Source organism: Xiphophorus maculatus, chromosome 21 (genome assembly GCF_002775205.1).
Source record: "Xiphophorus maculatus strain JP 163 A chromosome 21, X_maculatus-5.0-male, whole genome shotgun sequence".
In the NCBI taxonomy this organism is placed as follows: Eukaryota; Metazoa; Chordata; class Actinopteri; order Cyprinodontiformes; family Poeciliidae; genus Xiphophorus; species Xiphophorus maculatus.
Genome location: NC_036463.1, coordinates 10146275 through 10158815, shown reverse-complemented (window position 1 = coordinate 10158815; position 12541 = coordinate 10146275). Strand labels below are relative to the sequence as shown.

The following is a 12541-nucleotide window of genomic DNA, read 5'->3' as shown; positions in this document are numbered from 1 at the left end:
CTGCGGTCATGAATGTCAGATTTGAATAAAGTCATACTTCTTCCAGAAAGAGCGATGAATAAGGCTGTAATACTGCCCTCACTTCCTCAACTGATGTCCTCTTCTTCCTGCTTGCAGTATCTACAGGTGAACAGCCGGGACAAGCAGAGTGAGATGAAGTCATCGCGGTCATTAGGAGACCTGAAGGGCTCTCTGCTCAAAGGGTCGGAGAGGGTCCGCAAACACTCAACAGGTGAGCTTCCACTAATCTCACGGAAAAGTCATGGGTAAAGATGCACTGAGAAACCAAAAAAAAGCTGATCTCTGAACAACATGTCCTTAAGACCCATCAGGTCGCAGTAAAATGCAACAAATTTGTGAAATGCCTGTAGTCCAATCCACCTGCAAAATAGTGAGAGAGAGCAAGACTTACAGCAGACAACAGGAAGGCAAGAAGGAGAACACCAGAGTTGTGCTATCTTTTCCTTGCTAGCTTTCAGCCTCTGTCTGAAAACATGTTGGATTTGGAAATGCTGGCAAATGTTTGGAGATCTCAAAGTAAAGTTAAGAATCTACATTCTTCAGGGCATAAACTCTAATCTCTGTAATTATTTTGTCTTTGTTTTAAAACCATAAAATCATTTTTGGCAATAATTACTGTATTTGACACATGAGGTGTGATATTGTCACAGGAAGGATAAAAAATATTACTAATAGTGTTCTTGCAATCTAATGCGGCGTTTGATGCTGGAAATGGCCCTTGATTTTTCTGATTGGTGCATCTTTACTTATGGGTTGTTTAGACTTAATAAATTAGGATAAAACCTGTTACTGGGAATCTGCTGGGTATAAGAACTCAGATCAGGACACTTTGCATGAAATCCTCTACTTTCAGGATTTTTTAATCTGTTTCTGCCTGTCACAAAAATGTTTTTGGCAAAATGAAGGCTGCTGCTGGTCAGAACAGAAGACGCCAACTGTAAGCGAAGGCAGGGAAACGTCATGTCAAAGCAAGGACGCACTTTCCTTCAGAGCAAGCCACCACCAGCGTATGAAGAATCCCTTTTTACCTTATGAAGGCATCATTTGACATTTTACATTTTTTAATTTTTTTTAGGAAATATAGAGCGGATTATTGTAGATTTAATCTTTTAATCAAACTCCGAGTGAGACGAATGTTTCCCCAAAATGTCAAAGTAATCCTCCCAGACAGATTGGTGTCGTGTCATAGTCTTTGTGGCTGGATAACACAGCGCAGTCCAGGTCTGTTGTCCCTCCTGGCATGTCTGGTAACTCGGCGTAAAGAGGAAGTCTTCTCTGCGGAGCAGCTTTTTCTCTGTCCTTTACATCAGCTCTGTTCACAAAGGTCATGTTCCAAGTCTTAAACACGAGCAGCAGCAAACCATTTGCATTTTCCAGTTTAAAGTAAAAGCACTGAAATTTCATGCCAATCTATCTAATTTTGAATGCTGTCCCTGTACCAGTACCCATCAGCTACATCTATTCTCCTGCTGTAAGCATGAAAAGAGGAGGAGAAGGGGAAGGAGTGGCGGCAGATAGGAGGCGACAGGAGAGCGGTTACAGTCTATGGTTGAGCAAAGAGTGTGAGCCTGGATACCTTGAAGACATTCAACAGCAGGAGAGGGGAGGGAGATCATGCAGTGAGGAACACTGACCTGTGTTAAACAGAGATTTGTAGTTTCTGATCGTTTATGATTGTTCATTTTAAGCATTTTTCTTTCTGGTGAATTTCTTGAAATCCCTCTCAGCTCAATCAGTGATACTTTCAGTCTCTGTTACAAGGACAAGTCCTCAGGCTCTGCAGCAGCATGGCAGGGCGAACGTTTGTCACAGTAATTGAGGTTAGAGGTGGCGGCAGCGTGGTTTAGTGAATCATCTCCGACTCTCTTGAACTTGAATCCAAGAATAACAGACCCACTGTTTTCTCTCCCTCCTATTCCGTCTTCCCTCAATCGACGCTCTTTATCTCCTCACCCTCATTTGATTCGGCTCCATTTCATCTTTTTCTGCTTCTCATCCTCTAACCGGCGGCTTTTCTCAGGTTCTCTCCATACCGGTCGGACATCCCCGCCTCCAGGCAGCGTCCCCGAGGAGCAGCAGCAGATCGCTCGTCAGGGCTCGTACACCAGCATCCACAGTGAGGGGGAGTTCATCCCAGAGACCCCAGACCAGAACGTAAGCTCTGCTCCGCGTAACAAAAGTTGTTCAACAGTTTTCAGGGTTTCTGAGAGGTCTTAAAATGTCTTTATGTTTGGTGATCTTCATTTTAAGGCTGAAAAGATTTCATTCAGCGTCTGAAATTACATTTGCAGACATTTACATTTATGAAGGATATTTTAAAATCTTGTTTAATGCATTCATATTTTGTGAAAGCAAAAAAGAGACCAAAAAAGGTGAAAGTCGATCTCAGAAACGTTTTCTGATGTCAACTTCAAAAAGTTGACTTCTTTAGTGAAATGGAGGTGTAACTTTTTTCTTTTCATTTTTGACAGTTTTTAATACAAAGGTTCCCAAACCTTTCACAGCTTCAAGTTTTTCATACTTTAAAAAAAGCCGTTTTTTTCTTCCTTTCTAGAATGACAATTTTTAATTCTGATGCAGCTGCTTGACATTTGGGAAAATTCCTGAATCCTTATTTGAATTCTGCTGTGCAGTAAAATGCTAGAGACTCAAATCCATTTGTCTCCATCTCCACCACATCACTGTCTGCTCATGTGACCTTTGCTCTCTCTGTGTCATTGCAACTGTCAGATGCTGGATCCCTTCGGCAGTGCAGGCAACTCGCTGTCAAGCAGCTGTCAGTCAATAGATCAAGCTCTGGACAGGTGAGTGTTGGTGCAGACGCTGGGATTCATGATCATCATTTATGTAGATTCATTTTTATGTTTCCAAACCAGCGTTAGTGATATGAGATTGGTTTTAAAAAAAACACCACTAACCAAAGCAGCAACAGATTGAAGTTTGTATAGCTGACCCTTTCCTGAGCTGACTGTGTGGGAAGAATATAGGAATCAGGTCATTTTGCTGTTGCCATAGTGACTAAACTTCTTATCTGGACGCCTGGATTCCTCTGTTATCACGGGAGCAAGGATATTGGTCACTGAGTGGGAGATGTGACGGACAGAGCGAGACTATGAAAAGACCGAGCCAGAAAACAAGAAAAGAAAAAAACAGAGAAACCGACATGAGAGAGAGAGAGAGAGGACTGAATAAGAGTCGAAAGGAAAATAAAAAGTAAGCCAGAGCGAGGTTTGAGAGAGCCAGAGGACGGAAACAGTTCTACCTGCACAAGGCTTATCAGCGCTCCAGGCTGCAGAACAATGGCAGGAAACAAGTGCATGGAACTTTTCCCCGCGAGCGGGCATGCGTGCCCCTTATCCAGGGTCTCGTGGCCCCGCGCCGCCCTGCGGTCAGCAGAGACGTCACTCTCTGGAGGGGCTGGTCATAAACACCCAGGGAAAGTGGAAGGCTTGGAGGCTAAAGAACCGGGGATGGGAGGGAGTGCATTTAAGAACATACAATACACTCAGCTTGACTGCCAGGTCAGCAATGCCAAAACGTTTTTTCTCAGTTTTCTTCTTATTATTATTATTACAAAGAGGTTCCAGCTTATCTGCTCTAATTCAGAACACTGTTCTGAAACACCCAGCATGTCTAACTGTAAAATACTTTCAACACAAGCAGCATTTTGAGGCTCCCCTTTACTGCGAAGCTCTCGGCCAGACTCTGTTTTGAAGACAAGGGGGGAATTAGGGCTAAACCAAACAAGCAAATGATTCCTGAACTTTTTCTACTTGTTCTTTATCATTTCAGCCCTCCGTTCTCACAGAACAACCGGGACAATAATTACCTGAACCTCAACTACGAATACAAAGGTAAGAGACAGACAATCTACTGCAGCCACTTCAGTGCTCTGATTGTCTAGTCTGTCAGTTTAGTTAGACGGCTGTGATCGAAAGATTTGGATCCGTGCCATGCTCTGATGATGGACTTAACAGTCTCCAGTTCTAAGTCCCTGTTTTAAGCTTCTCCACAGCTGTGTCCTTTCTTCTGTGTTCCTTGGTCTTTATAATGGTCTTTGTTGAATAATGTTCTCTAATAAACCTCATCACATACCAACTGAGATGCAGTTCCAATTATGTTACTTACTATTTAAATGATACCTGAAGGTAATTGGGAGTATCAAAATACTGGGGGAAATGAATACAAATGCCCGCCAAATTAAAATTTTTAATAGTACTGTGACTTAATTAAAATTTTTCCTATCATATTAATTGCAGGGTCTGCAATTAATTATTGAAAATAATCGATTTTTAATCAAAAACAATATATTGACAAAGTAAGCAAATTTTTCAACGTAAGACTCCTTTTTGCTGCTAAATCATTGATTGAATCAACATAAGCTCAGCAAAAATGTTATTCAGTGTTAAAATCTGGTATTTAGGTTACTCAGCCAACCGAGCGGTGCAATCTCAAGGGACTTTCTTTCAAGTGTTTCAGGAACTCCGGACCATTCATAACTTCTTGGAAAAACTACTTCAGAAATGTGAACTGTGAACACTGACATTACCGTCGGGGACGTCTGCGCTTGCTGGAACATGTTTACCTTTGAGATGGCATTTTAGGCTTTAATAGCTTTGGTGCTCCTTTGAGCCGAACTTGTACACAATAATGATCTTGTCCCCCGTCCCTTTCGATTGTGTTTTGAAGCAAAAATTAACAGTGACTTTGTTGCTGTTTGCGGACGTCTGAATTAAGAACATACTGAAACACAGTATAAAAGGATTCAGTTGGGGACCTTTTTTATGAAAAACAGAAAAATGCAACGAGTTAAGTTAAAATTTTTAACATCTTTTTAAAATCTATGTAATTAATTAATCAAAATTAAAATTAGTCCAAGCTTTTATTTAAAAGTTTGTTGAAAGCAATGTGTAATTTTCCTTCTGCTTCACATGCTCTATTCTGTGCTGATCCATCACTTTAAATCCCAGTACAACGCATTAAAGTTAGTGGTCTCAGGGCGCTGTTCATTTTACCATTGTTTTAGTAGCCCTAATAAGCAGTGGCTTTTCATGACCAGTCATCAGCCCCTTGAAGCCCCTCTATTCGGGTCCCTTGGGTTCCCGTCTGTGTCTTCAGAACACGGATCAAAGAAAGCAGCATGGCAGACAACGCCGCACTAACTCTTCTGAGCGGAGCAGCTTTCCCAATCTGCTCTTTTCTTTTTGTCTCGCGCCGCTCGCTCCCCATCATGCACCGAATTAAAAAAAGAAAGAAATGCTGCAGATCGTGTGCATGGTACATTAGGACACAACTGCACACACAGGCTCTCCTCTCCCCAGATGTAGAGCCCAGCCCCCTCCTGTCAGGCCCTACAGTGTTTATCATTCCCTGTGAGTAGATTTTTCCTCTCCGTCCCATGTTACCAAACACAGAAAATAACTCCTGTCTCCATGGGGATACAACCACAATAACAGCGCGAGAGCAGGCCATCATGTGACGGAACAGCTGCTTCCAATTGAGACCCAGTACCCCTCCCCACCACCACCACCAGCACCACAACCACCACTCCTATGCTAGCGCGTGTGCTGCGAGGGCCGCCGCTCACGTGCGTCAACGGGGCTCCCCACCTGCCTTTAATACGCCTCCACAGAGTGGAGGACTGTTTTCAATTTCTGCCTCGGCTGCATCAGGGTGACGCAGCAGCGGGGCTACATGTGTGGAAAGCTGCGTGTCATTCTGCTGAGCTCAACTCTGATTTGACATGCACGGATGAGCAGGAACAGTGCATTGGGACTTGTCAGACTTGATCTATGGAAATGAGAGCTTCTCTAATCATTGCACTCCATCAGTGTGTCGGTGCACATTTGAAGAGGAGTGCATGAGGTTTGACTTGAGAAGTACTGAGAGGTGGATGGGTGTAAGGGGAAACTAAGTGTTTCAGCGAATGAAGGTTTTGCTTCTTTGCTCCCTCTTTCAGGTCGACACGGGAAAGGAGGAACTTTCCCACGGCAGTTCCAGTTGCCCAATCGCAGCAAGGATTATGGCGATCGTAAGAAATCACCTTTACTACAAAGTCAACAGATTGTTATGACAAAATAAAGAAAGCACAAACCTTAATGGTCAGATTGATAATACCTGAAAATGTGCCCTGTCCGAGTTTCAAAAATGTTGCATGTTGGTTTTAATTAAAGAGTTCTTTTCTGGCATATTATGGCAGGTTGTCGAGATTGAAGCAATTACTAGTTCCTGGCTGGAAAATTCCAGGTTCTCAAAATAAGATCTTAGTTATATATCTTAGAATGACATCAGTCAAGATAATCTTGGTGTGTCAGTTCCATAGTTACCGCCTGCTTTACACATAGCAGAAAGCATACAATGACATTATTGGTGGGTAATCTGAAAAATATACTCCATTAATGCAATTTATTATGAATATACATTGTTTGGGCACTGTTCGGAACCATACGCACTGAGGGAACCATGTGCTCTCTGTGCCTGTTGGTGTCTGGCAGCTGACCCCTTCTGAATTATAATTTTTCTACTTCAACATTCCCCTTTTTTTTTGTCCCTGACGAAACACTTTTCTCATATAGATTTGGTGTATTAAGTGTTGCAGCGCTGTTCCAGGCAGCTGCAAGTAATTGCTCACTCTGAGGCTAACCTTGACTAGCTGTGATTTACGTCTCCCTGTGGCGAACCCAAACTTGTATAAAAATACAGCGGCCTTCTTCCTGTCTAAAGGGAAGTGGGACTGAGTGGTGAGAGACTCTGGCCGGCGTTGAGTCTTGGCCTCTAATGAGTAACAGAATGAGAGGGGGAAAAAAAAAAACCTCACCAATGTGTTTCTGCTTGCAGGTCGCAGGACACTCCCGCGCAGCTTCATGCCCCAGGAGAACCTTTTCCAGCTGGTTCCCTCCAGTCGCACACGCAGTTATAACGGTGACAGCTCGCTGACATTCAGCGACTTGCGCTCGCTGGGCCGGACTGCCGACAAAAGCTGCCAGCGCGGCACAGCCAAATGTGAGTAGGGTGGCCTAACCCGAAAACTTTTATGCAAGACTATTTTCAAAAATGTGCTAAAGAGACAAAGTGAGACCACTGAAGGTAAAATTCAGTTCAAGATAAATGTCTGAGAGCCACATTGGATGAACAAATCGATCTGCAGATGAGTTGTGATGTTTGTGTGTGATGTAATTTTGAATCCAAACAGGCAGCGAAACTAAAGGCTGGGGGTAATGTTTGCACACTGTGTAAGAGGCAAACCAAAAATGGGGCAAAAAATCTGTTTGCAATAATAAAACCCCCCAGCAAATCTTCACACTTTAAGTTGGAACTCTGAACATCTGGCTTTTTGTAACCATTTGTTCCTTAATTTCTCTTTAAACCCATAAATAGATATTATTTTTCTTAAACCCTGAGTTAATTAGTCTTATAAACTGATAAAACATAGCCATGCTTTAATATTTAAACAGTTTTTTTCAGCAAAGCGCTTTCCATTAACACAAGTGGGGAAAATCTTCAGTTGTTATGCCGAAAAGGCAAATCAAAGATAATCCGTTCTCCCTTCAACCCTCCGTCAGCCTTATTTTAATTCTTGGTGATGCAGAGTGTGAAGGAACAGCAGTGATGTACAGTAATGCTGTAAGTCTCCACAGGCATAATTCCTCTCTGATCACGCAGACCTGTGCATGTCTCAGGCTCACTGATCACATCTGCAGTTTGTTCAGAAACAGCCTCTGTCATCCTGCCAGAGCTCAGCTCAGCAGTCTGTGGTCGACGTCTCTGTCTCACTGTCCTCACCCACGCACAACCACACAGTCTAATGCGGCCACAAAGCAGCAGGCTAATTCCAAAACAAAGTCTCTGAGTCTGGGACTGGAGTGGATGAGCACTTCTGAGACGATCTTTCTAAGGTTTTGACAACTTTGCGTCGGCGGGTTGCGGGTTTTCACCGCCTGGCTGTCTTATCTGGGGTTTCCCTGAATCTGAGAGGGTCTGCGGTTGGAGCTATTCGACAAACCAAGGTGGATTTGACATTTTGTCTTGGAGGGTTTTACTGTCTAAGTAGTGTTTTATTGCTTTGGACTCGGCGCTCACTCAGATCAGTTTATCACAGTGCTGCCGTTGCCGTCTGTCTTCGAGGGGCTTAGTTGACAAAAAAATTTGCCAGCGGTGGGTTTTCATCATCTGGTGTTGTTTTCTGCAGCACCACGGGCGCCAGTCAACTGGCGGCAGGGAAAGCTCTTGGGACGAGGGGCGTTCGGGGAGGTCTACCTCTGCTATGATGCAGACACAGGCCGCGAGCTGGCCGCCAAGCAGGTGCCCTTTGATCCTGACAGTCAAGAAACGAGCAAGGTGAGGTTTGTGGGCAAATTTGTTTGGAATAAATCTACTAGATTCTTTTGTGTGTGTGTTTTCTTTTCTGCTAAATATTAATAAATGTAAAGATATTAAGTGACCTTTTTTCTGTAGGAAGTGAATGCTCTGGAGTGCGAGATTCAGCTGCTGAAGAACTTGCGTCATGAGAGAATCGTTCAGTACTACGGCTGTCTGCGGGACCTGGAGCATAGAAAACTCACCATTTTTGTTGAGTTCATGCCTGGGGTGTGTATTCTGCCATCTAGTACTCATGCTTGTGGAATGCTGTTTTTTTTTTTTTTTAAACAAGCTATTTTTGTGGTTTTGTGGGAACTTTGAACATAATAATGCTTATATTTACATGACAAACATGAACTGAGCATAAATTTTAGCTACTTTATGCTGAAGAGAGCTGCTACATTTATCTTCAAAGGTGAGAACTTGGTGACTGCTGTGTGCATATTCTGGTTCTGATTCATATAAGAACCTGAAGCTAGAAGGATATCTTCTTGCTTTTAAAACTTCACTAGATCCCTCCATTTTATTTAGATGAGACCTGAGCATTTTACATCAAAAAGGCATTAAATTCTGCACACAAAGCTAATTGTATTGTGAAAAGAAAATGATTTTATTTTGAAGGTGACTGCTGTGGTTCCACTGTTGAGTTGCTACTTCAGTACCCTCATTCAACAGTACATGCTTCTTTAGTATCAGTTTGCACATTAAAAGTACTGCAAAGGACTGTTAGAATGCAAGATTAGTTTGGTGTTATTTCCAGTTGTCATAAGAAGGCAATATGATATTCATACTGTTGGATGGAGTTTCACTGAATCGGATAAATCAGATTATCCAGCCATAATTGTTTCCTTTTTTTGACATTTTTTTCAAAGTAACAATTATTTATAGGAAGAAAACGTTTAATTTGTCCACATGGCTTGTCTGATTTTATTAAGTTGCAATGCCTCTGCTGTATTTAGCATCAGACATTTTTAACTAGGTGCCCATCCTGCTTTAGGGTTAATATAATCTAGCTGTCAAAACTGAAATTTCTTACAGTTGTTGCTAATCAGTGATTTGCTGCAGACAGAGGTTGACTCCTGCTGTGGGTTTGCAGAGATGAGCAAATGAGGCTTCAGTTTGGTGCTTTACTAAAGCTAATGCTGATATTTTGTTTTACCCCTAATCATGGGATGCATCAAAGCTATTGCTGAACTTAATCATTTCTGGTCTACAGATGTATAAAGAAACAGTGAGTACTTTGATGCACCTTTTGAGTTAAATAAAAATCACATCAGATTAAGATTGTGGACATGAGCTGTGATGCAAAAATGGGATAATTATGTAATTGCTTCATTTTCACTAAGATTTAAAAAAATACCCCCGCTATCAAATAACCCACATCTGGCTTTTGTATCTTATTTACTTCTGTATCTTATTTGCTTATTTCTTTACTTTAGAGAGAGAGAAAAAAAACTGTTCAAAAACTCAAACAAAACTGGAAATCATTAGCAACCCAGGAAAATTTGGATCAGTGCTACATTATTTTGCAAATAATTAGTAAGGAAAGCTAAAGAATTTTGTATTGGAACTGTGGCTTCAATTCAAAATGTTTTTGATGATGACTATGAGGACAATCAAAAACATTCTGCATAGCGTTCGTTTCATCTCGTCTGTTTTAAGAACGATTCCTGCAGTCGATTTCAGCTAGAAAACAATTTGAAAAACGTCCCCAGCTGTCACCAAACATGGTCTCAGTGGTTAATGTGAGCAGAACAGTCTGTTTTATTGGATCATTTTCTGTGAAAATGAGCTCCTTAGTGAGAGACTGTCGCCTGTTGATCTTTTTTTTTTCCAATTTCTCAGTCTTAGTCACACATTGTCTGGAAATGGAAACATTTATAGTGTGTTGGAGTTCGCTGATGTAAGAGAGGAGGTGACAAAGGCCAACGATTTTGTGGGTCTGTCCTCGATAAAACTTGAGTGGCCCAGGGAAGAAGCCGGTGGTTTAGAGTGGGAGGGCTAAGCTCGAGGTTTATCTTAGAGTTGTGTTGTTGACAGCTGAAAGTAAAGAGAACTGTTTTGTTTTTTTTATTTCGTCTTAAGTGGTATTGGATCACACTTTCACTCTGCAAAGATTTATTTTGGAAGAACTTAAAAAAGGAACTAAAACACCGTTTGATCTCAGTATTAGACAATCCTCTTCCAGCGTTGTTTACATATTTGGTTTTTGTGTTTGGAATTTGGCAGCGAGGCGCTGTTTCCATTACAAAAAATAGCTCTATTTGAGTGTATCGGTAGCTATGATGAATCTCGCTGCAAGCGTGATTCATTTTTCCACACATTCTCATAAAAGCTGTTGTTGCTCTTACTCTGTCCGTCCAGGGCTCAATAAAGGACCAGCTGAAAGCCTACGGGGCTCTGACGGAGAAGGTGACAAGAAGATACACCAGGCAGATCCTTCAGGGAGTTTCCTACCTGCACAGCAACATGATTGTGCACAGGGACATCAAAGGTAACTGAAACTGGAATCTTGTAAAAGTCAAGGAGAAGCTTTAATTTGATTTATGACTTCTAAAACTTCAGAGAAACTGAACAGTCGCTCAGAAGACTATAACATTTTGAGAGTAGTCATTCCCCCACAATGCAACCACAAACCTCAACGTATTTTAGGGGGAATTTAGGTGGTAAATCAACACAAAGTGGTGTTCAACAGTGAAGTTGAAGATGATGCATAGCTTTCCGAACATTTTACAAATAAACGTGCAAAAAAATGTGGCATGCATTTGTATTCACTCCTCTTTGCTCAATCACGTTATAAAATCCTACAAAACGTCTTCAGAAGTCGTCTGGTATTTGGAGCGTAAAATATACTTGTGTATAATTTAATCTCGTTATACACACATAAAGTTGACATTTACAGACGTTCTCTATCCAGTGTGACTGAGCATGAACCAGTTTGCAAAGACGGACAAAATTTACGGTCTGTGATAAGACTGCAACTAACAGTTGGTCTAGTAATTGATTATTCTATTGATTATTTGGACTATTAATTGTAATATTCTCCAATTTTTTTTATTTAACTACTTCAGGCTTTTTCTATGCAATACTATAAATAAATATAAAAATGCAAACAGAAACCCAAATAATCCAATTCCTTCTTAATAAGAAACTAACTAAAATATAATAACGACATTCCTTGAGTGAACGCTTCATTATTTGTAGCTAAGGATCTAAAAAAAAATACTTCTATCCTCTACAAGTGAAAATCTCAGCTCTTTCTTCTTGACTTAACATTATACAGCACAGGACTGATCTGGTGAATATTTTATGGATTATCTGATTAATAATTGGATATTAAAATGTACCTTAAATATACAAATACAATACAAATATTAAAATGTATTAATTTCTCCTATTAATAAATTTTACGCTAAAACTATGTCACTTGAAGAGTTCTGGGTTGAACATATTTACAGACAAAGTCTTTCTTATCTAAAATGTAAATATGTTTTGTACAGTTTTGACTTAATTGCTGTGTGTTGTTGTTTCTTCCTGTTTTGAGTCTGTATACTCCTGTTAACGATTAATTGATTAGTAAATTAGTGGACAATTATTTACAAAATCAATTTATCACAATTAATCTGATTAATTCTTTCAGGCCTAATCTACAGATGTGTAAAGCTAACATGCACATACCCCAAAAGACTGCAGGTCTGTTGGCAGAGGGAGAACTAATGCTTGCCACACTTTTAAGATTATTTGTATAAACCACTTATTATTTGCCTCCAACGTCTCACACATTCACCATTTTCATGTTGGTCTGTCAGAAAAAAAATCCTCTTTTCAACATGTAAGGTTGTTCCCATAGTTTCTCATTTAATTCCTCTTACTCAGAACGTAGATGGAAAACTGCACTATTTTCACATCTCCTCTGAGGTATATAAGGCTTCACGCTGGTGAAGGTGGCCAGTCTAAAAATGCTCGACACCGGACGGAAAGGCTTTGGTTTTTCTGCCCACAGCTTTGGGAGTCGCTGTTTCGTTAGGCCGCAGCAGCCAAGAAAGAGGGAAACATCCCGTCTGGTTGTGTCAGCAGAGGGAAAAAAAAGATAGTGGGTCGCCCGGGACACAGCCAGGCTCCATGACAGCACATGTGGGTGGGATTTTCCACTTGGAAATGT

At 41.1% G+C, this 12541-nt stretch overlaps 1 protein-coding gene across 1 annotated transcript in view; it reads left to right on the top strand.

Moving 5' to 3' along the window:
- The window catches only part of LOC102228349 (mitogen-activated protein kinase kinase kinase 3-like), a 41251-nt gene that overhangs the window by 24572 nt on the left and 4138 nt on the right, over positions 1–12541 (top strand). Inside the window, exons 8-16 of the mRNA XM_014468355.2 lie at positions 118–232; positions 2042–2175; positions 2752–2825; positions 3814–3875; positions 5981–6052; positions 6859–7023; positions 8210–8358; positions 8476–8607; positions 10744–10873. Coding sequence (XP_014323841.1) covers positions 118–232; positions 2042–2175; positions 2752–2825; positions 3814–3875; positions 5981–6052; positions 6859–7023; positions 8210–8358; positions 8476–8607; positions 10744–10873 — 1033 coding nt within the window. The remainder of the gene's footprint in view (positions 1–117; positions 233–2041; positions 2176–2751; positions 2826–3813; positions 3876–5980; positions 6053–6858; positions 7024–8209; positions 8359–8475; positions 8608–10743; positions 10874–12541) is intronic.